At 50.2% G+C, this 27,064-nt stretch overlaps 1 protein-coding gene across 4 annotated transcripts in view; it reads left to right on the forward strand.

Annotated features, from left to right (window-relative positions):
• Sdk1 (sidekick cell adhesion molecule 1) overlaps positions 1 to 23,162 on the forward strand; it is an 824,227-nt gene extending 801,065 nt beyond the window's left edge. For all 4 annotated transcript variants that reach the window (XM_070033470.1, XM_070033473.1, XM_070033471.1 and 1 more), the window contains 3 exons: positions 3,520 to 3,640; positions 6,675 to 6,804; positions 22,089 to 23,162. In XM_070033470.1, coding sequence (XP_069889571.1) covers positions 3,520 to 3,640; positions 6,675 to 6,804; positions 22,089 to 22,340 — 503 coding nt within the window. In that variant the 3' untranslated portion in view covers positions 22,341 to 23,162. The remainder of the gene's footprint in view (positions 1 to 3,519; positions 3,641 to 6,674; positions 6,805 to 22,088) is intronic.
• Positions 23,163 to 27,064: the final 3,902 nt, after the last annotated feature.

Genomic DNA, 27,064 nt, shown 5'->3' on the forward strand with positions numbered 1-27,064 from the left:
GACAGAAGAGCATCAAACAGGTGAAGTATACCAGCCACTCAAGTGCAAATGACAGAGGCCCTCCCCAGGTATTTTTGGGTGCCCCAGAGAGTATGGCAGCCCTGTGGTGGGCTCACAGCCCCCTCTCTCCTGGCTTCAACCTCCCTTAAGGTCTCCCTGACGCAGCTCCAGCCCTCCTAGGGCTGGTTTGCAGTGGCGCTCACAGCACAAGCTCCACATCTGGCAAAGGGCAGGGTAAACATCTGCTCACCAAATCGCCATCTTTAGGGAAATGAACCAAGTGGACATGTGCATGTGCCAGTCAGAAGCAGCCAGCACAGCAGCGGCTTCTGGGTGGAGAGAAGACAGGGAAGGTGCGAGAGGAAGGTCCTGTGGTATGGTCATATTCATTGTCTGGGCAGGATTTTTCTCAGGTTTCCAGGTCAGCTGGCTGGCCTTTGTAGAAAGGCAGCCCCTGCCCACCCCCTACACACATACTTCTCCACCCCCTAAGGCCCTATTAAAGAAGAACCCTATGGGGTGCCAGGCAGGCTCCTGGAATCTCCCCCATCCACTGTAGGGTTAATAAAAATGCCTGACCATTCGCTTTGGTGTAATGTTCAGTAATTCATCCCTCGAAGAAAGGATTTATCCTTTTTTTCTGTATAAATTCACTTCTAACAAGTGTTCATAAAATCAGATTTTATTCCTGCGGGATTTGCAATGTATGAATGGCATGTCATTTCACTGAGTTAATACCATTATGGAATCCTATGTGTGGTGCATAGAAAATATCTCCACTTTCCAGCCTCTGTTTCTCCATCTGCGGAGGGGGGTTTGGGTGGACGACAGACTTGAGAAAAGACAGGTCAGACCTACCGCTGCCGTTGCCACCTTGCCCTGGAGTATTAATTTAACCTCATAATTGAAGCCGAGGAGGGAGCATGCTGGCTTATGGGAAATAAGCCCCTGCAGGTCCCTTCCAGTGCTCCCCCAGGCCCCAGCCTTCTGGGCTGAATTCCTTTCTGACTGTGGTTCCCACCTGCTGGCACACCGCTGCCCACACACGAACCCCACCAGGCAGGGTCATCTCCCACTCACAGCTCAGTGTCTGCCAGCGCTGGTTGAACACCATCAGAGTATGTTGGTTCATGGAGGGGACTGGATCCCCATCAGAGAGGTTTCACTGGCATGCGGTGAGGGAGGTGGGGTGGCAAGGTGGACTCTGTCCCAGGGGAACTGATTAGTAAGGATCATAGGTCACAAAGCCCCTCCCTCCAAGAGCATCTTGTCCAATGAGGAGAGGGAGAGAACAGATTCTAAGAAGCAGCCAGAGTGGGGTGCAGAACATTGATCAAAATGAACTAAGCAACTCAATGGCAGTGGTGGGAGGGAGGGAATGAGTGGGAAAGAGGGAACAGCTGATGCTATGCAAAAGGAAAGGAATGTACATATCACCTGATGTGGAAGAAATAACTGTATTGTCAAAGCCCATAGAACTCATAAACTTTATAGACCATGATAGACAGCCCCATGAAGGTTAGAATGTGTCTGTGACTTTAACTAAGCATCACCATCCCACATACTGTGAAATTTGTGAAATTATGTAATCACTTAATCACAATAAAGAATTTGCAAAAAAAAAAAAAAAAAAAGTCCCCAGAGAGTGGCATGGGAGCAGGTAGTAACACCAATGTGGCCGACACAGAGGAGGAAGCCCAAAAGGAGCCCTCTGGTCATGGGACACTTGCTGTAGTCCATTTTTTTTCTTTTATTATCTTTTTTGTTGGTTGTGGGGCTTGAACTCAGGGGCTGGGTGCTGTCCCTGAGCTCTTTTGCTCAAGGCTATCACTCTACCACTTTGAGCCACAGCTCTACGTCCGTTTTTTGAGTGGTTAATTGGAGATAAGAGTCTCGCAGGGACTTTTCTGCCCAAGCTGGCTTCGAACTGTGATCCTCAGATCGCAGCCTCCTGAATAGCTCGGATTACCAGCATGAGCCACCAATGCCCAGCTTTTATAGTCCATTTTCTATTGGTAACAAATGCCACTGAATAGGTACAGAATAGGAAAGGGAGCCTCTCCCCGGTCAAGTGGGGATGTTGGCAAGGGCCTTCTTGCTGGCAGAGTCTGAGGCCAGGCAGAAGATCACTTGGCAGAGAGAGAAAAAGTGTGCCAGGGACCCAGCCAAATGGGCTTTTGGAGTGGATCAGCACTGCTAATCACTAGGGATGCTCTATTAATTGACCTGATGGAATGACCCTTCTCAGAGTCCCAGCCCACCTGACCACCCTGTGAACCTGACACCCCACCCCTCCTCCTGTGGCTCATGACGGGGATTGGATTTCAGTGTGTTTCCCAGGGGACTCACCAGATGCAAACCCCAGGCACATCTGAGCTGGGTAGGATCTGGAGGACCCTAGATGAGAGGGAAAGGCCTTCCAGGCAGAGTAGGGGATACCAGCAGGGAAGTCAGGACAAGGCCTCCAAGGTGAAGGGGTTATGCCATGAAATAGCATCAGGCTGGGGTGCACAGAGCAGGCCAAGCTGAGGGACGACTCTAAGGACTGGGCTTCTACTCCAGAGGAGATGGGAAGCCATTGCAGATAGAATGTGGCTTCTTACAGCTTTATTCAGCTCCTTTGCTAATGTTTCAGAATGGTTTGGGGGAGTTTTTTGTTTGTTTTGCTTTGGTTTGGGGTTTTTGAAGGGGCTTGAACTCAGGACATTGGCACTATCCTTGTCTTTGCTTTTCTCAAGGCTAGCTCTATACCACTTGAACTACAGCTGCATTTACAACTTTTTGGTAGTTCATTGGAGATAAGAGTCTCACTGACTTTCCTGCCCAGGCTGGCTTTGAACCATAATCCTCGGATCTCAGTCTCCTGAGTAGCTAGAATGACAGGTGTAAATCACCAGCATCCAGCTTAGAATGCTTTTTTATATGTATTTGTAAATGTCCTTCTTTAATAAGCTTACAATTCAGTGGTGGATTCGCTGTCACCACTGTCCATCTGGGGTGTTTCTGTCACTCTATTCGAAAGGCACCCTTTCTTTACCTGTCACAGCCACATAAATTTGCTTGTGTACTTCTTGTTTTGTTCCATGTCAGTAAGTTTTTCATCTTGAAGTTTAAGTATTTGACTTCTCTGGTGTTTAATAAATGTATGCCTTCAGATCACATTTTCATAAAATATTAGCAAGGATGCTAGTGTTTGGTGCACAAGAAACACTGAGCTCACACCTGTAATCCTAGCTACTCAGGAGGCTGAGAGCTAAGAACCAAGGTTCAAAGCAAGCCCCAGCAGGAAAGTCTGTGAGACTGTTATCTCCAGTTAAACAGCAAAAATCTGGACGTGGAGCTGTGGCTCAAGTGGTGTCAGCCTAGAGCAAAAAAGCTAAGGGTCAGTGCCTAGACCCTAAGTTCAAGCCCCAACATATGCGCATACGCGTGTGCGCACAGACACATACACATACACACACACACACTCACACACACACAGAAATGCTAATTTGTCATTTTGCTCTGCTTGGGTTCCAGGTAAGGGCATCTCCACCATGGAAGAGACTGTGACCCTGGACAATGGAGGGTTTGCTGCCCTGGAACTCAACAGTCGCCACCTCAATGTCAAGAGCACCTTCTCCAAGAAGAACGGGACCAGGTAGGAGGCCATGGTGGGCCATGGTGGACTGAGCCAACCTGGGCTGGTATGGCTGAGGACTGACCCCAGTCCTGCCAGGAGGGCCCCTGGCTCCCCCTGTGTACACCCCACCCAACCCCACCAGGCAGCTTTGGGTCTGGGAGCAGGCGCCCCGATAGCAGACAGCTTCAGACAGCCCCTGGAACACTTCCAGGGTTGGGAGAAGGGCCAGGACCTCAGAGGTAGTAAGGAATGCAGACAAGAATCATTGGTCGGGACTGGTGACTGATGCCTGTAATCCCAGTACCACAGAGTAGTTCCAAGCCAGACAGAATTTTATCTCAAAGACACAACAAACAGAAAGGGTGCCTTTTCCTACCTCTGTGACCTTTCTTAGTTTCACCAGAAAGGAAAACTTCCTGTGACCCACTCAAAACCATCACCTGCCTTTAGATCCACCCAACCCAAGAGTCTGAGAAGGAAGAAAAACCAGACTTTGGAGGATGCTTTCCCAGGGAAGGAGTACTGGGGAGGGGGGTTCTCATGAGGCCAGCAGCACTGGGTGCGGGGGGGGAGGGGGTGTCTCTCCCCGCTGGGCTCCTGTTCATACTATTTCTTTAAAACACATGGGAAATCCAGATCATCAGGACACTGCAGGCCAAAGGGCTCCACCACCACCACCACCACCCCCTTCACTGTGCTCAGTGCCCAGAGGTTCCACACTGCCCCTCCTGCTGGGGAGGCTCAAATTGTTTGAAGAGCGCTGCCCCCCCCCCGCCCCCCGCCCCACCTCCGAACTGACTGAGCTGATCTCAGTCTTTGGAGACAGCAGGTTCCAAGCAGGTCTTCTGCGTGCAGCTGACCCTTTGCCTTCACCATTGGTGGCAAGTCCCAGGCAAAATAGGCTGCCAGCCCCCAATATGCCTCCCTTAGGACTGGAGGTGGGGGCTAGTGGAGCCCTGGTCATGCCCTCTCATGCCTCCTGTCTGTGGAGAGGCAACGTTTTCCTCGTGTGACTTGGAAACATGAGAAGGCAATCGCCAGTCCAGGCATGGTGGTGCACACCTATAATCCCAGCAACATGGGAGCTGGAAATGGGAGGATCATGGTTTGAGGCCAGCCCAGGAAAAAATATAAAGTTCACAGCACGCCAGCCAGACACTGGTGGCTCTCACCTGTCATCCTAGCTACTCAGAAGGCTGAGATCTGAGGATCACAGTTCAAAGCCAGCCTGGGCAGGAAAGTCCATGAGATTCCTCTCTAATTAACCACCAAAAATCAGGAAATGGAGCTATGACTCAAGTGATAGAGAGCTAGCCTTGAGTAAAACAAAACAAAACTAAAAACATTAGCAACACCCCACTTCAAAAAATAAGCCTAGTATGGTGGGGCATATTTATAATCTCAGCCACACAGGAAGCTGAGTGAGGTAGGAAGAACACCAATGGAGGCCATCTGGGAGAGGAGGGCAAACTAAAGCAAAAGAAAGTAGGAGTGTAAAAAATAAGAAGGCAAGAATTGCAAAGCCAAGAGAGATTTGTTACAGAGATATATATGTATATATGTATTATACACTGTGCTTCCCGCTACAGCGCTCTCTTCTGGCCTCTGAGAAGAGAAGCTCATTGCCCAAGGATGAACAGTTGTCCTGTTTATTAAGTCTGTGTACTGTCTAGGAAAAAAAAAAAAAAGGAAAAGCATTTTCTGCTGAAGCTGGAGAATCTCAGTGTACCAAGACATCTGGTACCAGCAGAACGCAGGCCGGTGTGGCTCAAGGAGTGCTGTTAAGAAGCCTGGGTGGGGGTTTCCAAGAGGCAGGTACAAAATCGGGGGCAGAACAGACTGAAATCTCCCCAAACAGGAAGTGCCCCAGAGCAAGCCTCAGGAGGCTGCCGTCCATCTCTGGACAGGAGCCCAGCGCAGGAGCGCATCCTGAGCCTGCCCAGAGCCAACGACACAGCACAGTGAAGACACAAAACCCGCCCTTTCCTTGGGCTTTTTATTAAAGTCCCCCTTTCACTGTGGGCCCCCAAATGTGATGAGGAAGAGGTTGTGGTAGGGGAAGGGCTACACAGCCATGGAGCACCGAGGAAGGCGAGGGTGGACTGGGCAGTCATGGGCTAGCGCCTCCGGCTAGTAAGCCGGCCCCCTATCTCTGGTTTACGTAGCGATTCCAGCTTCTCTGAGGGAAGACAGGATAGGAGAATTTACTCGAATAGCTAGATCACACATAGAGTCCTTCCTAAAATAAATTACCTTCAGAGTGGAGGAAAAAGATGTGTTGATGATTCACAACTGTCATCCTAGCTACTTGGGAGGCTGAGAGTGGAGGATCATTGTTCAAAGCCAGCCCCCGGAGAAGGAAAATCCTGGAGGTTCTCAGCTCCAGTTAAGAAGCTGGAAGTAGAAATGTGGCTTAAATGGTAGAACACCAGCCATGAGCAAAAAAAGCTAAGCAAGAACACAGGATCCTGAGTTCAAGCCCCAGTATTGACCCCCACCCCCACCCCAAAAAAAGTCCTTAGCCCTTCCTTAGGCCTTTTCTGGAGAAACCCAAGCAAAGCTGACCCCCAGGGAGGCCAGCCTGTGACCTGTGACACCATGCCCATCTTCCCAGGGAGCCTGTCTCGGTCCTGGCTTCCAGCCAGTGGCTTCACTGGGCTCCAACCTCCATTCTGCCCCACTAGGGAATGAAGGGGCTCCTGATTTGTGGTCATGGGGACCGAGCTCAGGGCCCCACGATGCCAGGCAAGCACACCGTACCACTTAAACCACATCCCCAGCCTTCTTATTGTAGTTGCTGTTGTGTCTGCTCCTTCCCTGCGCTCCTCAGGAGCACTGTGCCCTGAGTCTCACCAGTCCCTGAGTCTCCCTAGTCCCCACCTCTCATGCCCATCCAGGCTGCGCGCACGCGCATGCGTCATCACTGGACAGCCCAGTGGTCTCGACTGATTCCAGTGGCAGAAGCCAGGGAGACGGGGTGGGGACGGGGCTGGGGGGCTCCTGGGGTGTGGGCTAGGCCCTGGGATAACCTGAGAAGCCCCTCCTGCCCCAGGTCCCCGCCCCGGCCGAGCCCTGGCGGGCTGCACTACTCCGACGAGGATATCTGCAACAAGTACAACGGCGCTGTGCTGACCGACAGCATGGACCTCAAGGAGAAGTCGGTGGACGCGTCCGAATCTGAGGTCAGTGCCGCCCCGCGCCATCCCCGTGGCGTCCCGCCTCGCTGAGCTTGGGTCCGCACGTGCCAAGCTTGGAGAGGGGGCGAAGCCCAGCAAGCCATCCACCCCCCGGTCCGCGGGCCTGCCCGACCTCTCACACAGCTCCCCTGAGCAGTATTTAATCCACGGCCTCACCGACCTCCTGACCCGAATCCGGGCCTTGTTGAGCCCCAAGGCTCAAGGGAACGGCATCTTTTCCATCGCAGTGTCGGTGTGAACTCCAGAGAGGCTGGCCTGGCTGCACATGCGCTGGGGGGGACAGGGCGGGCCCGGGGGGGGGGGGAGGTGGGGAGGAAATCTGCACCAGCGAGAGACAGGTGCAGACATCCCAGGTGCTGTCCCACCTGAGCAAACCCACCTGCCTTTTCTGGCTAAAGAAGCAGCCTGGTTGCAGCTGGGCTGCGGAAGGAGCACATGGCGCGCAGCTGGGGCCTCGCTCTGCGTGGGCTGTCCTGAGCTCAGTCATGCATGACAGCTGCACCCATCTGGGGCTCAGAGCAGCTTCCTCCACCTCCTATCCCTCCCTCCCCCCCCACCCCTGCCCCAAGCTGGGCCACCTTCCTCGTAGCCAGTGTGGAGGCCCGCCAGGAGGCAGGAAGAGGAGCTGGGCAGCCACTCGCTGCTCTGGTGTCCAGGGCTGGCCTAACCCCACATCCTCCGCCACCAGCTCCTCCAGCCAGAAAGTAGGGGGTCATGGCACATCCCAGAGCCACCAGAGTGACATTTGCAGGTTCTGAACTGCGTTCATAAATCCATCCCTGGAAGGGATGTGTGTGGGTATTTTGAGATTCAGCATTACCTGACTCTTACCAACGATGAGTAGACTTACTCCCCTGGCTCGTAATGAGCCAGAAAACATGTGCAAACATGCATAAATACACAGCTAAATACATGGACACACATGCCCACATGCACATGTGCACACACCCATATATCCATACATGCACAGCTAAGAACATAAGCATGTACATAACTACACATGCATCACACACACACACAGGTGGAAGGGTAGGCAGGGGAGTGGCAGGAGGGAAGAGAAGGGGAGCAGGCATAGGAGGAGGGAGGGGTGTGGGATCCACTAGGAGAGGACACTGGCTGGAAAAGCCAAGATTAAAGAGGGGGCTGGATGTTTTCCCATGGCATAGCCACATGGCTGGAGGCCAGGGCCCTGTGAGCCAGGCTGCCTGCCTGGCGTCTCCTTCCAGAATGAATTATTTAGATGCTCCCTCCTATCTCCATGCAGAATACTGCCTAGGGTCCTGGGGGTCTGCAGCCCTGGAGAGCCTCTCAGAGCCCTGCACCTGACTCCAAGAATCACCCAACTTGGAGCCTAAGAACTCAGGTCCCCTGGGGAAAGCACCCACTCTTCCTTCTCGAAGAGTTCTTTGCCATCCTATCCTGGGAAGCTGGTAGGCAGGAGATCTTCATGGGACCCCAGCAGAGTTCCTTGGGGACTGGACCTGCCCTGGAGTCCCTGCTCAGATGGTGAAGGTCACATTAGTGAAGGTCACATTGACCCACACAATTCCCCCATCAAGAGTACACAGCCTATTAGTTGCAGTATATTTACGGAGTGGCAATTCCAAAGTCGATTCTAGAACATCTCCATCACCCCCATATTATAGGGACCCCATATCTGGTCCCTATGAGCAGTCATGGCTTAAAACTAGCCCTGCTTTTTTGGCTGGATATTTTGAAGATGGCCTCAAATTGTGATCCTCTAGATCTCAGCCTCCTAAGTAACCACATACAACACTGGCGCCCAGCTAATGTGGGAGATATTAGAGATCTGCAGAAGGTAGTTTTCTCCAGTCTTCCAAGCCCCAAGCAGACCTGTCTGAGGCTCTCACTCACTGCTCTACCAACCTTGATCTGCTGATTTGTTTCTGCTCCAAAGCAAACTCTGTCTGTTATGGGTATATCCTTTGTCTGGCTTAGCCCATGAGTGTCTTCAGCACTAAAAGATACTGGATTTTGCCAAATGATATTTTTTCTTTTCACCATTACGGGGCTTGAACTCAGGTCTTATGCTCACCCTTATGACTCAAGGCTGGCATCTACCACTTGAGCCACAGCTCCTCTTCTGGCTTTTTGCTGGTTACATTATGTGAAATGTAGGGTATATCAGATTTGTCTGCCTGGACTGGCTTAGAACCATGACCCTCACATCTCACTTAGGAACATAAGCATGAGCCACCAGCACCTGGCTCAAGTGATTTTTGTGTCTATTGCCATGGCTTTTTGTCCTGTATTCTATTGATATGGTATATTACATTGACTGATTTGGGGATGTTAACCCAACCTTGCATTCCTAGGAGACCCCATTGATCTTAGTGGGTAGTTCTTTTTTTTTTTTAGCTATAATAAGTTTACAAGTGTTTTATTGATGATATTTGCACCTCTATTCATAGGGATATGGAAATATAATTATCTCTTATATACTGGTTTTGTTTTGGGTTGGGGGGGTGCCACTCCTTGTGCTTGAACTCAGGGCCTGGCTGTTGTCCCTGAGCTTTATCTGCTCAAGGCTAGCGGTCTACCATTTGACCCACAGCTCCACTTTTGGGTTTTTGGTGGTTAATTTGAAGATCAGAGGCCCATGGACTTCCTTGCAGGGCTGGCTTTGAACCACAATCCTCAGATCTCAGCCTCCTGAGTAGCTAGGATTACAGATGTGAACCACCAGCATTCAGCTTAGTGTGGGTTTTTTTTTAATTGGGTAAGACTGGTCCTGTAGATGAGGTTGGAAATAATTCTTTCTTAATTGGTATTAATTCTCCAGTAGGTATTTATTGGAATTCATCATCAAAGCCATCTAGCTCTAGGCTTTCCTTTGTGGGTGGTTGTTAGTTACTAATTCTATTGTCTTTGCTTGTGATCAGCATATTTAGCTTTTTGGTTTTCAGCATGTGCCAGTCATGTCTGTGTTTCTAGGATTTTTTTCCCTTTCAGCAACCTAATTTGTGAAATATAGCTGCTTTAAATTGTTCCCTTTTACTTAAGGGCTGTAATACTGTCCCCTAGTCCATTTCTAATTTTAATAAATTAATCCTCTCTCCTGTTTTTGGTCACTTTTGTTAGTTTTCTCATTTTTCTTGTTCCTTACCAAAAAAAAAACTTGTTTCATTGATTTTTTTTATTGTTTTTCTTCTTTATCATTTATTTCTGCCTGAATACTTAGAATTTCTTTCCTCCTGCTTGTTTGAGGTTATTTTGTTCTATCTCCAATTTCTGTGCGCATGTGTGAGAGAGAGAGCGAAGAGAGAAAGAGAGAATACCAGTACTGTAGTTTGAACTTGAAGTCCCACACTCTTTCTTAGGTTTCCTGACTGTGGTTGGTGCTGTATCACTTAAACCATACCTCCAGCCCAGCTTTTTGCTGCTTAATGAGAGATAGAGACTTGTAGGCTTCTATGCCCAGGCTAGCTTTGAATCAAGATCCTCTAGGCATAACTAGAATTACAGGTATGAACCACCAGCATCTAGCTCTCTTAATTTCTTAAGCTAGAAGTTTAGATTTAATATATTTTGCAAGTAGGCCTTTATAATTTTTATATTTCCCTCTAAATACTGTCAGCCTAGTTGCATAAATTTTAGTATGTTGTGTTCTTTCTCGGCTTGTCTCAAAGTATTTTATAATTTCCTTTATTGTTTCTTCCTCAATACATATTTAGAAGTGTATTTTTAAATCCCTCATGGTTGTGAATTTTCCAAATTTCCTTCTGTTAATTATTCTGAATTTCATCATGATCAGAGAATATACTTTGCCTATTTCCACTTCTTTTACATTTATTGCATTACACAGGAGAATGTTTTGTACCTAGATGGAAGTGTGTGCAGATCTGCTATGCTATGTGGAAAGCACTGAGTAAAGGTTGCATCTAAACTGTTACAGTGTTCCATCTTCTCCGAATGCATTGGCATCTCCAGTGATTGGTATTGAATACCTATTATTTGTCTTCAAGTCTATCTGATTTAGTTTTATGTATTCCCCCAAGTACATGAAACTACATGAGTATAGTTGCTACATCTCCTTCACATCTTGTTACCTGATCCACCTAACATACCCCCTTTTGTCTGCAGTCACCATCTGTGTCTTAAGGTCTATTTTGTCTGATTTTGGTACTGCAATTGCTATCTCCTTTGATTACTGTTTACATGGTTTCATCATTCTTCTCCTCTACTTTCTGCCACTTGTGTCTCTCAATGTTTCTTTTATAGGACTTGTTATTTTAATTATTCTTCTCATTCTTGCCTTGTTGTTGTTGTTGTCAGTCATGGGTTTGAACTTGAGACCTGGGCACTGTCTCTGAGCTTTTTCACTCAAGTTTAGTACTCTACCACTTTGAGCCACAGCTCCACTTCCAATTTTCTGGCGGTTAATTGGAGATAAGAGTCTGATGGGGTCTGCCTGAGGCTGGCTTCAAACAGTGATACTCAGATCTCAGCCTCCTGAGTAACTAGGATTATTGGCATGAGCCACCAACACCCAACTTCATCCTTGCCTTTTAATAGACTTTTTAATCCATTTATATTTAGTGTAAATTATCCTTTAGGTAGAATTTACGTCTGCCATTCTGATGTTTGTCTTCTATGTGTTTCATATCTCTGTATCATTGTTTTCTATTCTTTATTTTCAGAAAGTGAATAGTCTTTATAATGGAAAGCCACTATAATTAACCAGTGCACTTTAATTCCCTTGCATTTGCTTTCCTTATACCTTTAAGGTGATTTTATTAAGGGCTTGCTCCAGTATCTGAACCCACTTCAGATTTATTCTAAACTTTGGGGATATATGGAAACTTCTCTCCTCTTTATTTTTGTTCTGTAATTTTATCCATCTTAGATCCATAATCTTCTAAATTCAAGACTTTTGTAATTATTACCTTACATAATTACATGTCTCCTGAGGAATTTGAAAGAGGAAAAGAGAGCAAAGGTACATTTAACCTTCCTGCTTGTTCTTTCTGGGCCTCTTCAGTTCTGTGGATTCAGGCTGTCAGCAGGTGTCAATCCATTTCCTGCCACCTTCCCTGGGTTGTTAAATGTGTTTCATTCCCAATGTACAATTATATACATATTGTTGTATGCACCATTGCTCTTTAAATCAGAAAAGAGAGGAAAGGAGAAGAAATATGTAATTACACTGTCTTTGATAATTTCCTATGTAATTACCTTTCTCTGTGGTGTGTGTGTGTGTGTGTGTGTGTGTGTGTGTGTGTGTGTGTGTGTGTGTGTGTGTGTGTGTGAATTATTGTCTGATGTCAGTTGCTTTCAGCTTCACCATCTTCCTTTAGCATTTCTGCTATGGCCAGTCTGCTAGTGACTTTCTGCTTCCTTGATTTGGGATATCTTTTTGTCATCTCCTTTGTGTATGTGAACGTGTCAATCTTGGGGCTTGAATTTAGGGCCTGGATGGTGTACCTGAGCTTTTTTTTACTCAAGGCTAGAGTGCTATCTCTTGAGCCACAGCTCCATTTCTGCCATTTGAGTGGTTAATTGGAGTCTCACATATTTTCCCGCCCAGACTGGCTTTGAGCTGAGACCCTCAGATCTCAGTCTCCTGAACAGCTAGGCCTGAGCCATCAGCAGCAACTCATCTCCATGTTTGAAAGCTGTTTTGCCAAATGTAGTATTCTTTTTTTTTTTTTAATTTTTTTTGGGTCTGGTCGTGGGGCCTGAACTCTGGGCCTGGGCGCTGTCCCTCAGCTCTTCAGCTCAAGGCTAGTGCTCTACCACTTGAGCCACAGCGCCACTTCCGGCTTTTTTCTTTTTGCTTATGTGGTGCTGAGGAATCGAATCCAGGGCCTCAGACATGCAAGGCAAGCGCTGTGCCACTGAGCCACCTTCCCAGCCCCCAAATGTAGTATTCTTAGCTAGCAGTTTTCTTCCTGACTCTGATTGTATCGCACTGGTGTATTTATGGCACTGGAATTTGAACTCAGGACCTCAATCTTGCTTGCGATGTCTCACATTTTTGCCTCTGTCTAACCTTGGGTACAATCCTTCTATGCCTCTCAATAGCTGTGATTACAGATGTTTTCAACAATGCCTGGCAATTGGTTCAGATAGGGGTCTCACTAATTACTTTGCTGGGGTTAGACTCAAGTCATAAACCTCCTGATCTCTATCTCCCAAGTAGCTGGCATTACATGAGTCATTATTCCCAGCTTTCCTTAGTTTACTTAACAAATAGTTTTCATATTTTTTGACAGAGGACAACCTCAAACCATGATCCTCATACCTCTGTCTCCAGAATAGCTGGGATGACCTCATGTGCCATCATATCTAGCTTGTCTTTGTTTTTTAACTGCTTTAATTTTTATTGCTATTAGAAAGGTGATGTATGAGGGGTTACCGTTAGATAAGTCAAGTAATGAGTACATTTCTTTGGGGACAATGTCACTCCCTCCATCACTTTCTCCCAGTTTTCCCCCCAGGCTGTCTTTTGATGCAGGGTTTTTCCAACTCTCATTTGCTCACACTGGCCTCGAAAAACAGTCCTCTCATCCACGCCTCCCTCTTAGCTGGGATTATGGGCATGTGCCAACACATTCATCCATAACAGGTACTTTGGAGTCATGGCTTGGTTAGTTTCAACATTTAGGCACCTCAGAGGTTGCCTGCTTTTTTTTTTTTTTTTTTTTTTTTTTTTGGCCTGTGAGTGCATGATATCTTTCCAGTTTGTTTGAAGTAGATAACATTTTGCAGGGGGTCTGACCACTGGCAGCTTGGTACTGCTTGCTTGTTTATTTGACCCGTGTGCTGGCTGGGCTCCTTTATGGAGTGTGTTTCGTCCTCAGGGTGCACTTGCATCACTCCTCAGCAGGGCAGCCTTGGTGTGCATGGACCCCCCAGGACGCTGGAGACGCCATGGTTTTAGCCAGCTTCTCTTCCCCGTTCCATGAGGGAGGATCTGGACGGCCCACTGCTATCAGTGGCATGCCAGCCACCGCCCCCACTACTCTGTCACTCCCACAGTGTGCTGGGACATAAACCACCACCACCACCACCACCACCACCACCAAATTAATGCCCAGTCCCTGTACCATGGCCAAATGCTGCGAGTGCTGGAGGCTGGCTCTGACCTTGGGGCCTCTTCGCTCTAGCTGTCTCCATCCCTGCTTGTCCCCATCCACTCTGGCTGATTTCCTGCTCCACATGTTGCTCTCACAGGCTGTCTTCCTGGCACACAACAGCATCCATCCTCAGGCCCAGCTCTGAGGCATACACGGGAGCCCTCTGTTGCTATGGTTACCTCGCCCACCCCAGCAGAGGCCCTGGGGCACTGCACCGAAGCCCGGGTGGGGGGAGTGGCTGTGTTCTCCCACAGTAACACAGCCGCCACACATTAAGCATGGGTCGAGATGGGGGTTTCGGCCTTCTGGACTTGTTCTTCCCAGTGTAGATCTCCTTTCTGTAGCTCAACTGGACAAGGGCCAAGTGGGACCCGCAATCCACAGCCTGGCCTGTTCTCCTGGCCACACGGACCTGGAGTTGGGCATCTTTGATATGCAGCAAGCTGGGAAGGGTAACATTGAGTGAGAGACCCCAGCAGATTAAACCCAACCCCTACGCTAGGAGTCCTGTCTTCCTGCCCACACAGCACAGACCGAGTACTACCACTCAAATGTCCCAGAGTCCCCTATTCTCAGTGAGATATAGTAGACTGGTTTCTGTTTTGTTTTGAGGTTTTCTTTGTGCCAGTACTAGGCCTTGAACTCGGAGCCTGGGCACTCTCCCGTAGCTCTTTCACTCAAGGCTAGCACACGATCACTTGAATCACATCTCTACTTGGAACATTTTGCTGGTTAATCAGAGATAAGAGTCTCATGGACTTTACTGCCTTCCAACCAAAGTCCTTACACCTCAGCCTCCTGAGGCACAAGCCACCATTGCAGGGCTGGTAGATTTGGGGGGAGGAGAGACAGTACTAGGATTTGAATTCTGGGCCTCCCATTTGCTAGACCAGCACTCTGCCATGTGAGTTATACCCTAGTCCTGTTTGTTTCTTTTTTTTGGCCGGGGGGGGGGTCCGGTCGTGGGGCCTGAACTCTGGGCCTGGGCACTGTCCCTCAGCTCTTCAGCTCAAGGCTAGCGCTCTACCACTTGAGCCACAGCGCCACTTCTGGCTTTTTTTTCTTTTTGCTTATGTGGTGCTGGGAAATCGAATCCAGGGCCTCATGCATGCAAGGCAAGTGCTCTACCACTGAGCCACCTTCCCAGCTAGTCCTGTTTCTTTAGTTAGACAGGATCGCACACTTTTGCCCAGGCCAGCTTCAGACCATGATTCTCCTGTTACCTATCTCTTGAATAGCTAGTACAATAGCGATACATGCCATGCCACATCTCTATGAGATTTTCTTCTATAAATCTTTGTGCTTGCTGTCTGTTCTTAGTACCATTTCCAAAAACTTTATGTGATTGTTTTTAAAATAATTTTTGCCAGTTCAGCAGTATTTCCACTGCAGAGAGCATCTTCTGAGCTTCCTGCCCTGCTATTCCAAGTGTTTCTCTCTGCGTGATAATTCTGTCATTCAGGTCTGATGAGAGACAAGTCTGGTTTCTGATGCCTGTTCTTCTCCTGTTACTTTGACTTCTGGTCTAGACTCTTAAGTCCCGTGCATAGAGTTGGAGCCATGTCCAGAAGTACAGATGAGACTCTTGGAGAGAAGAGCGACCACAGCTTTGGGTTGTGACGCTATTAGAGTAAAGCCCAGAGCGCCGGCCTCATTTGCAAGCAGCGCTCCCTAACGAGGGGCTGGGGTTTAGACATCAGATATCTGTCCTTCCTGCAAGGCAGCTTGGATGTGTAAACACAGCAGCCAGGTATGGGGGGAAGAGGGGAGAAACAAAATGGACACACTTGGTCCTGGGTTCAAGCCAGCGGCTTGATGCAGGTGGCACCCGGGTTAAGTCAGAGCCCCTGGGAGTGGGACACACAGAGATCCTGTTGGACCTCTGCCTGAACAACTCCCCTGAGAAGCCAGTGTTTCTCTAACAAACCACTGTTGTCCTGTATTTTTTTAACCACTTTCAGACATTTTGTCGGAGTGAAAGTTCTAGAGCACCAGGCCACCTGGTCAGCTACTTGGCATCCTGCCTCGCTCCCCAGCGTCACACGACACATGCGTGGCTCTTCCTGTGTGTGACTGTCTCTTCCCAGGGCTCCTGGTGGATTGTGTCAGGACCACTGTGTTCAAATCCCATGACAAGAGAGAAATGGTTGTCCAAAATTCCACGCCGCCCCCCCCTTTCCCTCCAAGTGGCAGAGAGTGCTTGGGTCTTTCACCTTGCCTGTGATGCCCCCATCCCCACCCCCATGCTGCATGGTCCCCCTGCATTGAGCCACTGGCCAGACCTCTGCGCCCCTTTAGGAACAACCACAGCCAGTCAGACAGGCCCTCCAATCACACTCTGTCCTTCTGTGGTTTCCTGGGAAACCAGCGCATACCGTGACTTTCACATCACTCGGGAAACTTAAAAAAAAAAGGGCGGGGGGAGCTGCAGCATTTCCTTTTTGTCAATAATTCTCCCTCGCTAAAATACATCCCCATTAAAAAATAATAATGTCACATAAGCAATAAACAGAGCGGCGGCAAGAGAAGGGATGGTGTTTTAACACTGTTTTTTATCAAAAAAATGGCGCACGGTTGGAGCAGGAGCCAGAGGCCCAGCTTTTAGCTCTAGCTCTGCCGGCATCAATTTCCCACAAGCTCCTGGCTACCTTCCTGTGTCAGGAGCCTCTCTGAGCTTTTTTTTTTTTTCTATACAATGTTCTGGCTTTGAGGACCACCAGGCTAGGAGTAGGTGGGGGCCACACCAAGCCCCCAGTTTCCCAGCTCTACCTCAAATGGAGGGCCTCTCCCTTCCCCATGCAGTGTGCAGAATCCCAGGGCAAGACTCTGATTGGTCAGGATAAGTTTCACACCCACTCAGGAACCAATCACTGCTCTTTGAGAGGCAAACTATTCAATCCACCAGGGCAGGGAGACGGTAGCTTCCTTCCAGGAGGAGGTTGGGGCCCAGACACGTTCCTGTGTGCCCAATGTGAACTGACCTCAGTCCATGACCACTGACAGGATCCCTTCTTAGCACCCATATTTGTATAATGCACCATCTTTAGGCTAATGATGAAATTCCTAATCATGTATAAGAAGCCCAAAACGAAGTAGTGTTTTACTAATCATGTAAACATGCATGAGGCAGGCAGGGGGTATGGCTCGTTGGTAGAGTACCTACCTAGCAAGCCAGGAGGTCCTGAGTTTAAATCCCAATACAGCAAAAAGAAGAAGAAGAAGAAGAAGAAGATGTGAGCTGCTGTGGAAATGTAGGAGTCATCCTGCCCCAGGGCCCAGCACCTCTGGAACCATACTCCAGCCACAGGGCGACACCCCGTGAGGGGGTGTCTCCAGGGGTGCTGGATGGACCTACTCAAGCATGTGCCATGAATTCTTGACCATTCTGTCTCTGCTCAGAGAGACTTGATCCCATACCTCCACCCCTGCCTGCCACATAACTGGCGTCTCTACCTCTCAGGGAATGGGTAGAAGGTGTTCTTGAGGAATTTCTACCTTTGTGGCAGAGATGGTTATAGGGTGTGACCCTTAGTTCTTCTCAGTGAATAGCCAGAATAGGGAATGTCTTCCCTTCCTTCCTTCCTTCCTTCCTTCCTTCCTTCTTTCCTCCCTTCCTTCCTTCCTTCCTTCCTTCTTTCCTCCCTTCCTTCCTTCCTTCCTTCCTTCCTTCTTTCCTCCCTTCCTTCCTTTTCCTTCCCTTTCTTTCTCCCTCCCTCCCCCTCTTTTCTCCTTTCCCTCCTCTCCCCTCCTCCTTCCCTCCCTCCCTCCCTCCCTCTCTCTTTCCCCCCCTCTCTCTATTGGGACTGAACTCAGGAGTGCTCTACCACTTGAGCCCTACCCCAAGCACATCACCTGTATCCCATCAGCACTGCAGTAGTGGGCAAACGGAAGAGGTGAGGTCAGAATACCCCAAGATACAGCCTGAAGGGGCAGCAATGGATGTGGCACTCCTCTTTGGGTGATGAGAGCTCCCACCCAAGGGTGTGAAGCCCAGAACCAAATCACCTTCCCGTGTACCTGGTGGCTGTGAGGTTTTCCCAGGAGACAGGGACTCAGGGTGTGTTCCAAGCTCCCAAGCACAGTGGATCCGGGATAGTAAACTCAATTCCGAGCTAACTGCCTCGTCTTCCAAAGTCTGTGGGATGATCTTGGTTCCCATTCCTCTAGCTCTTTGTTTGCACAGAGCTTTACCCAGTAAGCCACCCCCAGGCCTCTGGAAAACAGAAGGAGAAGCGATCTTAACGCAGCCGCAGGAAACCCTCAGGGCCAGCCATACCTCAGCAGAACCCAAGAGTGAACACCCACCAAGTGGCCGCGGCCCCCCTGCTCAGCTGCCTCTGGGCCCCTCGAGTCGCTTTGTGGCCATGCAAGTTGCAACTGGTGGCAGCTGGTTTTTAGATCGCTGTGGTTTGGGGTCTTGCTTGAGGAGGTCATGGCCAGTCCAGCTGACATGGAAGGCACAGCAGGTGCTGGGTGGAGGGTCATGGCATACTCAGATTTGAGGCTCAGAACCCTCAGGTCAGGGTCCCACCAGCCCCAGAAAGCCTGCATGAAGTCAAACAAACAGCCCACCCAGAGCACCACCCTGCCCTGGCAGGACTCTCTGAATAGATGGACCTGGCTCACTGCAAAGGAGATGTAATCCTAGCAACTCAGGAGGCTGAGATCTGAAAACCACAGTTCAAAGCCAGTCCCCACAGGAAAGTCTGTGAGACTCTTCTATCCAGCTAACCAGCAAAGAAAGAAAAAGCCAGAAGTGGCTCTGTGGCTCAAGTGGTAGAGTGCCAGCCTTGAGCAAAAAAAAAAAAAGCTAAGGAACAGCACCTAGGCACTAAGTTAAAGCCCTAGTACTGGAATAAAAAGTAAGTGTTTGTGTGCACTCGCACGTGCACATGCCCGTGTGCAGGGGAGAGTCACTGGGCTGTGTGTCACGGTGATTAGGGTAGGGTGATGGGGAACCAGGCAACCAATGCATGCAAGAGCATGACTGCTCACCTTGCATAGTTAAGAGCTCTGCCAGCACAACCCCCAGCCGTTCACAGCCCATGACACAAGTAGCCACATCCAGTGTTCCAGAAAGGCTCCACCCAGACTTGGGATTACTCGCAGAAGCTCCGTGCTCCATATGGAATCTGCCTCTGAAAATCCTGGAAGGGGGGGCGGTGGATGCATCTTGTCCTGTACCCCAGGGACCCCTATGCGGCCACACTGGCTGCTATACAGGCTCCAGAAGGGACCCCAGCTCCCTGGTGGGACAGCTCCTTGCAATCAGAGCTTCCCACGTTGGGGTGATACGGGTAATTCGCTGTCCAGCCAAGAAGGGCACCTGCCAGGAGCAGTGCACCCAGCTCCCAGGAGCCTAGGGTGCTGAGTGTTGGTCTGAGACCCTATGTGACTCACACCTATAATCCTAGTTACTCAGGAGGCTGAAATCTGAGGCTCAAGGCTCAAAGGTGTTCCGGGCAGGAAAGTCCTTGAAACTCTTCAGTTACCCACCAAAAAGCTAGACGTAGAGCTGTGGCTCACCTGGTGCAGCACTGACCTGCATAAAAATAGCTCGGGGACAGTACCCAGGCCCCAAGTTCAAGCTGAAGGACCCTGCCCCCAAAATAGGAAGGCAACAGCTGCCCCACCCCAGTTGAGAGAATGGGGGTCCCACACCCCAGGAAGCCTGGGATAATGTTTTATTCTCCCATCTGAGAGAACTTATCATCCCAAGACGGGCTGATTGATGCCACCACCTCCCCATCTACGTTCACCACTAGTGAGAGGAAAAGGGCAGATCCTGACAGCATACGGATCATCTTCCCAGAGATGCCCCCTTCTGGGCCCCTCCTTCACCTCCCAGGGGGTCTTCTAAGCCCCTTGAGGGGACCTGGGGTACTTGAGCCCCCAACTGGCCTGGGCATTGAAAATGTCCCAGGTCCCTGGAGACCCGATAAGCTCTTTGCTGCCCTCCAGTGGACATTATAGAACACCACACCAGACAGGCCCCAGCTTGTGGGTCCCTACAGTGGCTGGCTGGCCTTTCAAGTTCAAGGAGGGAGCAGGAGGCATAGATGGGCTCAGCCAAGATGTGGGATCTCTCACTTGGGGACATGGTATCTTGTGGGGCCTGTGGTTTGGGGATGTGGTGTCTTGGTTCATCTCTTGTGCTCCTTTCATCAGAACAGGGAGCCCTCTCCTCACCTAGGGTGCAGGGGGCGGGGAGACACTTCAGTCTCCACCTTTAACAATATTTCCAGTAATTTTTTTTTTTGTCGGTCATGGGGCTTGAACTCTGGGCCTGGGCGCTGTCCCTCAGCTCTTCAGCTCAAGGCGAGCGCTCTACCACTTGAGCTACAGCGCCACTTCCGGTTTTCTGGTGGTTTATTGGAGATAGGAGTCTCACGGTCTCTTCTGCCCGGGCTGGCTTTGAACCACGATCCTCAGATCTCAGCCTCCTGAGTAGCTAGGATTACAGGCGTGAGCCACCAGCGCCCGGCTATTTCCAGTAATTTTAAATAAACTCAGACACCATAAAATAGTTTTTCTTGAAGAAAATGGACACAGAAAATGTGAGTTAAGCTGAGTGTAATAGGGTACCCATATAGTCCCAGCAAGAAGATTGCAAATTCAATGCCAGTCTGGGCAACACCGTGCTATGAAAGAACAAATATGTGTGTGTATGAATGTATATATATATTTTTTTGTCAGTCATGGGGCTAGGTCCTTGGCACTGACCCTCAGTTCAGCTCAAGGCTAGCACTCTACCATTTGAGCCACAGCACCACTTCTGGCTTTTTCTGTTTACGTGGTGCTGAGGAATGGAACTCAGGGCCTCATGCATGTGAAGCAAGCACTCTACTACCACTGAGCCACCTTCCCAGCTCAAGATAAATTTTTTAAAAGTGAAATAAATGTTGTTCATGGAAGCTGGCGGCTTATTTTATAAAAAGGAAGACCAGAAGCTGGGGCAGGTGGCTCACATCTATAATCTTTCACTAGTTAGGAGGCCAAGATCAGGAGGATTGTGGTTTGAGACTTCATTTCTACCAATGGCTGGATGGTATCCCAGGTTGAGGTCAGCCCTGAGGAAAAATAACTAAAGCAAAAAAAAAAAAAAAAAATGGGCTGGGAATGAGGCTTAGTGGCTGAGGGCTTGCCTAGCATACATAAGGCCCTGGGTTCAATTCCTCAGTACCACATAAAAATAATTAAAAAAAAAAAAATACTAGGCAGTCTGGGCATCAGTGCTCACGCCTGTAATCCCAGCTACTCAGGAGGCTGAGATCTGAGGATTGTGGTTCCAGGCCAGCCTGGGCAGAAAAATTCCTATCTACAATTAACCAGAAAAAAGCTGGAAATGGAGCTGTGTGCACCAGCCTTGAGCAAAAAAGCTCAGGAGAGCACCTAAGCCCTGAGTTCAAGCCCCACCATTACTGGTACAAAAGAGTATGAGAGAGAGAGAGAGAGAGAGAGAGAGAGAGAGAGAGAGCTGTGCCTGGCTGTGCCTTGCTCAAGTAGTGCAAGGCCCTAAATCAAACCCTAGTGCCACCCAAAGAAAACAACCAGACCTAGGGTTCAAACCAAAAAAAAAAGGAAGGAAAGGAGGGAGGGAGGGAGGGAGGGAGAAAAGAAAAAAATAAAGAGCTGAGCCCATCAAGCAGCTTTTCCTCAGACACACCCAGGATGCCAGGCGGGTGTGTCAGGGGGTGCAGCTGGGGTTGATGGGCTTCCACCCTGAGGAAGGGTAGGTTCATGCCTGGCCAGTGCTCACCTGTGTGCATCATCGCTCCCCGCCCCACCATCTCTGGCTGTGGGGCTGGTTCTCCAAGGAGGCAGACTCCAGACACCTGCTCTTGGGCAGGAGGATCCTTCCTTCTGCTCCCACGCCTGGGCCTCCAGGAGACCCAAGGCCGGGGCCTTTCCCACTTCCTGTGCCTCTGTGCCCAGCGCTTCAGCGGGGGGGGGGGGGGGGGGGCGGGGGGGGCACCTCCGGGTGTAGACCTCTCTCCCGGGTTGCAGAAGGGGGAGTTGGGGGGGGGGACAGATGGCTACGGGTCCATCCTGCCCTTTGGGAGTGCCCCAGTCCTGGCGTCGCCCTACTCCTACCTCGCTGTTCCGATGGCCCTCCTCCCCATCCCCACCCCCATGTCCGCTCTGACCCACGCCATCCCTGTCCCTTAGGCCTCCGACTCGGACTACGAGGACGCCCCTCCCAAGCACTCGTTTGTCAACCACTACATGAGCGACCCCACCTACTACAACTCGTGGAAGCGGCGGCCCGCGGCGCCCGCGGCGCACAGGTACGAGGCGGTGGCCGGGGCCGAGGCGGGCGCGCACCTGCACCCGGTCATCACCACGCAGAGCGCGGGCGGCGTGTACACCCCGGCGGCCGGGCCGCGCGCGCCGCTCACCGGCTTCTCCTCCTTCGTGTGAGCCCCGCCGGGCGGACCTCGGGAGTCTTATTTTTGTTAAAGACAATCAACTCCAACCGCTGAGCTGAAGTTTCTTTCGTTTTCCAACCACACAAAAACCCCAACCTGATAAGCAGTGATCCCCACCGGCGGACGCTAGAGTTCAACTTAGGAAGGTTTTTTTAAAAAAAAAAAAATGCCTTTTTTTGTAACATCGCTGCCCAAAGCAGATGTCTTTGTTTTCTTTTCTTTTTAAGAGAAGGTCTATCTCCCTGGTGCACTGGCTGGCACTCCTGGGGGGCAGGGGGGTGCCACTCACCCGGCCCCACCCCACCCCGGGGGGCTGGGGGCGCAGGAGAGGAGGGTTGGGCGAACCGGGGCTCCTCGGCCTGCTCCTCTGTCTACCTCCTTTCCGAGGCCCAGCCAGCTTGGTCACAGCCTGTCTGGGGACAAGTTGAAGCTGCTCCTGGTCCACCCCCGGGGTTTGGAGGACAAATCCTGCCGCCTGCACCCAGATCTTTGCTGCTGGCCAACATGGTACTGGGCAGGGATAGAGGCGGCTCCGCTTCGTATCCTGTCTGCTGCTGTGGGTGCAGAGTGAGCCTTTCCCTGCCTCCACCCCTCCCCTCTTTCTGGCCAGATGACAGGAGTAGGAAGTGTCCCCTGGGTTCTGGGCGCGCCCCCTCCCCAGGCGGTGCCCCTAAACACAGCACACGCCCACCCCCCAGACTCACCTGCAGAGTGGCTTGTGATGGAGGAGTGTGCACTGTTAACCAGAGTATTTTTTAAATCTTTTTATCTTTTTTTAAACGATGTCACATGAAATGAACGCGTCTTTGCTGTCTCCAGGTGCCTTTTTATTCATTGTTCAGCTTTGTACATGGGAAGGACAAGAAGCAGGAATCTCCAAATAAAGCCAACAGCTCTGAGAAACCAAGCAGGCCCCAAGTCACCTCGTGCACGCAGGCACGCGGGACTGTCCCTTATGTCCCCGGGCCGCTGTCCCCACCCCCACCCCCACCTGCATCCAAGGCCAGCAGTGAGCCTTCACTGGCCAGGGAAGGGGTGATTCTTCGTGAACTCGCTCTGTTTTCGTTATTATTTGTAGCTGAATGATAATAGTCTAAACTGCTTGAGAAAACTTGAGTCCAGCCCCAGCCGTGCCCCCAGGGCCCCCCCCCCATTATTTTGAGGATGAATGGCTGGAACATGGGTGGTCACGTGCCCCCCACCCCCACCCCCAGCCCAGGTCCATGTGAACCAGGCCCACATGGCCTGCAGGGGGCACGCGACTCAAGAGCTCTCCTTGTACCCCAGGAACACAGCAGGGTGAAGTCACAGCCCCACCCCCACCCCAGGATCATCCAGGCCCTGAGGGTGAGGACTGGTCAGCACCGCTGGGCTGCAGTTTCATGGCCACGTGTCAGATATGCGGCCTCCACGGGCTATTTCTTTCCACACCTCGTTGTGGGCAGAGAATGAAGACTTTGCATTCATTCTCCTACTTCACAGTCACCCGGCTGTGGTCTAGGAACACAGGAGAATTTCCTGTGCAGTAAAGAAATCCTTCTCAGTTCTTCCAAAGCAGAGGGTATAGGAAAATCCCTCCCTCCCTCCTTCCCTCCCTCTCTCCTCCCTACTTCCTTCCTTCCTTCCTTTTCCCAGTGGAAGGGGAAATATTCTAAACCAAAAATCCTAGATGCTCTGCCCAAAGCCAACTCTGTATGAGACTGGCCATGACCATCCACATGGGGGGGAGGGGCTTCCCCCTCCCCCACAAGGGTGACCACACACCACCCCAGAATGCTGTGGGTGTCACCCTGCATGGAGAGCAAGGAAGGCCCAGCCCTGAGCATGCCCTTGAGCCTCAGGACATTGCTTTAGTTGGAGGGGGGGAAGAGGGGGGACAGGGAACAGTTTGGTTTGTGACAGTGACCTGTGTTTCCTGAGCCCCTCCATTTCCTGTGGAGTGGGCTTTTCCAGGCAGGGCTGGGCCCAGGATGGATGATGGGCAGCTGTTAGCGGCTGCCCATTCCATGGAGGGTCTGTCCCATAACAACCAGAGGAGGGGACGGGGGGGTCCCACAGCAGTGTGGCCACTGAGAAGTGTCCACTCCACGCATCCCCTCCAGGGAAGGAAAAGAAAAATATGGATGTTGGATTTAAGGCTCAGTTCTGAGACAAGGACAAGCAAAAGCTGTCACCAAGACACAAGTACGACCTTCGGGCGCCAAGCCCCCCGGACAGGCGGGCGGCTGAGACTGTGTGGGGTGGTGAGACGGTGCGGCCAGGCACCAGACCACTGCGCCCATGGCTCCACACAGGGTCCCCGCTCCCCAGGGAGGAGCAGTGGCCTCCCAGGCCCCACTGTCCCCACCCCTCCACACTTTATGAGGTGCATCTCTTCCATGACTGAGGCCACATGAAGCATCCACACAGCTCAAGGGGACAGGGCTCCTTCTGGAAGGTTCTTTGGATGCAGTGGTCAGAGCCTGGTATGGCACTTGCATAGTGAATTTTCGTTTTGGTGCATTCCTGGCTCCCAGCTCAGCTCCCCTGAGAACAAGTGGCCTGCATTCCTGAGTGTGCCCCCCCCTCAGCCTAGCCCCCCATCTGGGGGTAACAGCAGTGTGTAACCCCCCTGGACATCCTGCCAGTCCCCCACTGTTTGGGGAGAGTTCAGGGTACACCTGAAGTTTCACTTACTCCTTCTGAAATCATGAAGAAAACCAGGCCTCATTTTAAAAAGAAAAAGAAGAGGAGGAGGAGGAAGAAGAAGATCTCAACACCTTGTAGGAAGACAGACGGGTGCCATGGGTGCAATTTTTAATAAAAACAATTATTTTGTTTCTTCAGTGCTTGTGATTTCCTTCAACAATGACTCAGGTCCTCAGCAGCACCTGTAAGTTCTAAGGCTAGAAATCCAGCCATCACAGTCTCCAATGCGGCTCCAAGCCAGACAGCAGGAACTCCCCCTGTGCCCCAAGTTAGCGCGAGGCCGGGGGAGAGCCTGCCCTGGCCACTCTAGCCTGTGACAGGCAGCCAGAGCCTGGGACCCCCAGCAGCCATTCCCAGAGCCAGCCTGACCCAAGCCCCCAGGCCTGGCACCTTACAGGTGATCCACAGAGTGGTGCCTGGCCTGGCCTGGGTGGAACCCAGAGGTTGAGCAAGGCTGGTTCTGAAGATGTTTTGGGGATCAAGGATCTTCTAGACCCAGATGGGGAGGTCAGGCTAGTGAAGGGCGAGTGGAGCATACTGCTCACCACTGAAGCCTGGCTGAAGGGCTAGCGGGCTCCTCTCCCCAATATTACCTCACCTTCTCTGATCAGAAAAGGTCAACCTTAGCAATAAAGTGTGTTAATCTACCCAGTTTGGCTCATTACCAGGTGCGACACAGGAAAAACATTGTAGCCATACCGTAAGATTAGCTAAGGACTCAGGGTGAGGCTCAAGCAGCAGAGCCCTTGCCCTTAGCAAGGGCTGAGAGGTCCACGGTATGGAGGTCGGGGGAGACAGCAAGAGAACCCCCAAAACAATCTAAAAGGAAGATCATTGATCTCTGGGGGGGAGGGGGAGCAGTTTTGTGATTTGATAAAAGTCTGAGAAGTTTTAATTATTTAATTATAGTACCTTAAACTGTTTTTGGTAACTTACTCTAAAAAGTACTTGTTTTCTGGTGCTTTATAGCAGTGGCTTATTTTGTGCAGGTACTGGGGCTTGAACTTGGGTCCTGGGAGCTGTCCCTCAGCTTTTTTGCTCAAGACTAGTGTTCTATCAGTTGAGCCACAACTCCATTTCCAGGTTTTTGGTAGTTAACTGGAGGTAGAAGATTCAGACTTTCCTTACCCAGGCTTTCTTTGACCCATAATATTTCTCCAAAATATTCCTCATATTTCGGCCTCCTGAGTAGCTAGGATTATAGGCGTGAGCTGTAGCTTATTAAATATATTTTGTTGAATGATTATGTATTTAATATATTATATTGAATATTCAATAGGTATTTCTTTGTTGTTGTTGTTGTTGTTGTTGTTGTTGTTCTGGGGATTGGACTGAAAGCTTTGCTCCTGCTAGGCAAATACTTTACTACTTGAGCCATGTCCCCCGTCCCTTAACAGGTATACTTTGAAAGTAGTAGCTTTAGTATTTTGAGATCTTTAAAACTACACTGGTATAAAATGAGGGTGTTGTATTTGAACCTGTAGTTTCAGTACGTGTGTGTGTGTGTGTGTGTGTGTGTGTGTGTGTGTGTGTGTGTGGTGTGAATTCTAATAGATACATTTATTCTAGCCTTGAAACTTTACTGACAAGTAAACACATATATTGACATTTCTCATACTTTCTCAGTATGTATGAAGAAGAAAAAAGTCAAACTTACTGCGCATGAAATTCCTTGTTTAGGGGCAGGAAAACATCAGCTGGGTGCTGACACTTTATGTGTCTTTGTTTTAGTTGGGTTTTTGTGACCTTTTGTCCAGGGAGAGGTTACTGAGGCCTTTCAAGCAATCAACTTAGAAGAATTAGAAGACTTAGTTGCTTCTTCTTCTATAATCAAAGGTTTCAGAATAAGTATGGGAATCAGGTGTGGTGGTGCATGCCTGTAATCTTAGCTCCTCAGGAGGTAGAGATCTGAGGATTGCAGTTTCAAACCAGCCCAGGTACTATCTTTGTGAGACTATCTCCAGTTAATCACCAAAAAGCTGGAAATGAAGCTGTGGCTCAAGTGGTAGAGAGGTCTAGCCTTGAGCT

This window comes from Dipodomys merriami, unplaced genomic scaffold, assembly GCF_024711535.1.
Source record: "Dipodomys merriami isolate MVZ:Mamm:240054 unplaced genomic scaffold, mDipMer1.0.p SCAF_22, whole genome shotgun sequence".
Taxonomy (NCBI): Eukaryota; Metazoa; Chordata; class Mammalia; order Rodentia; family Heteromyidae; genus Dipodomys; species Dipodomys merriami.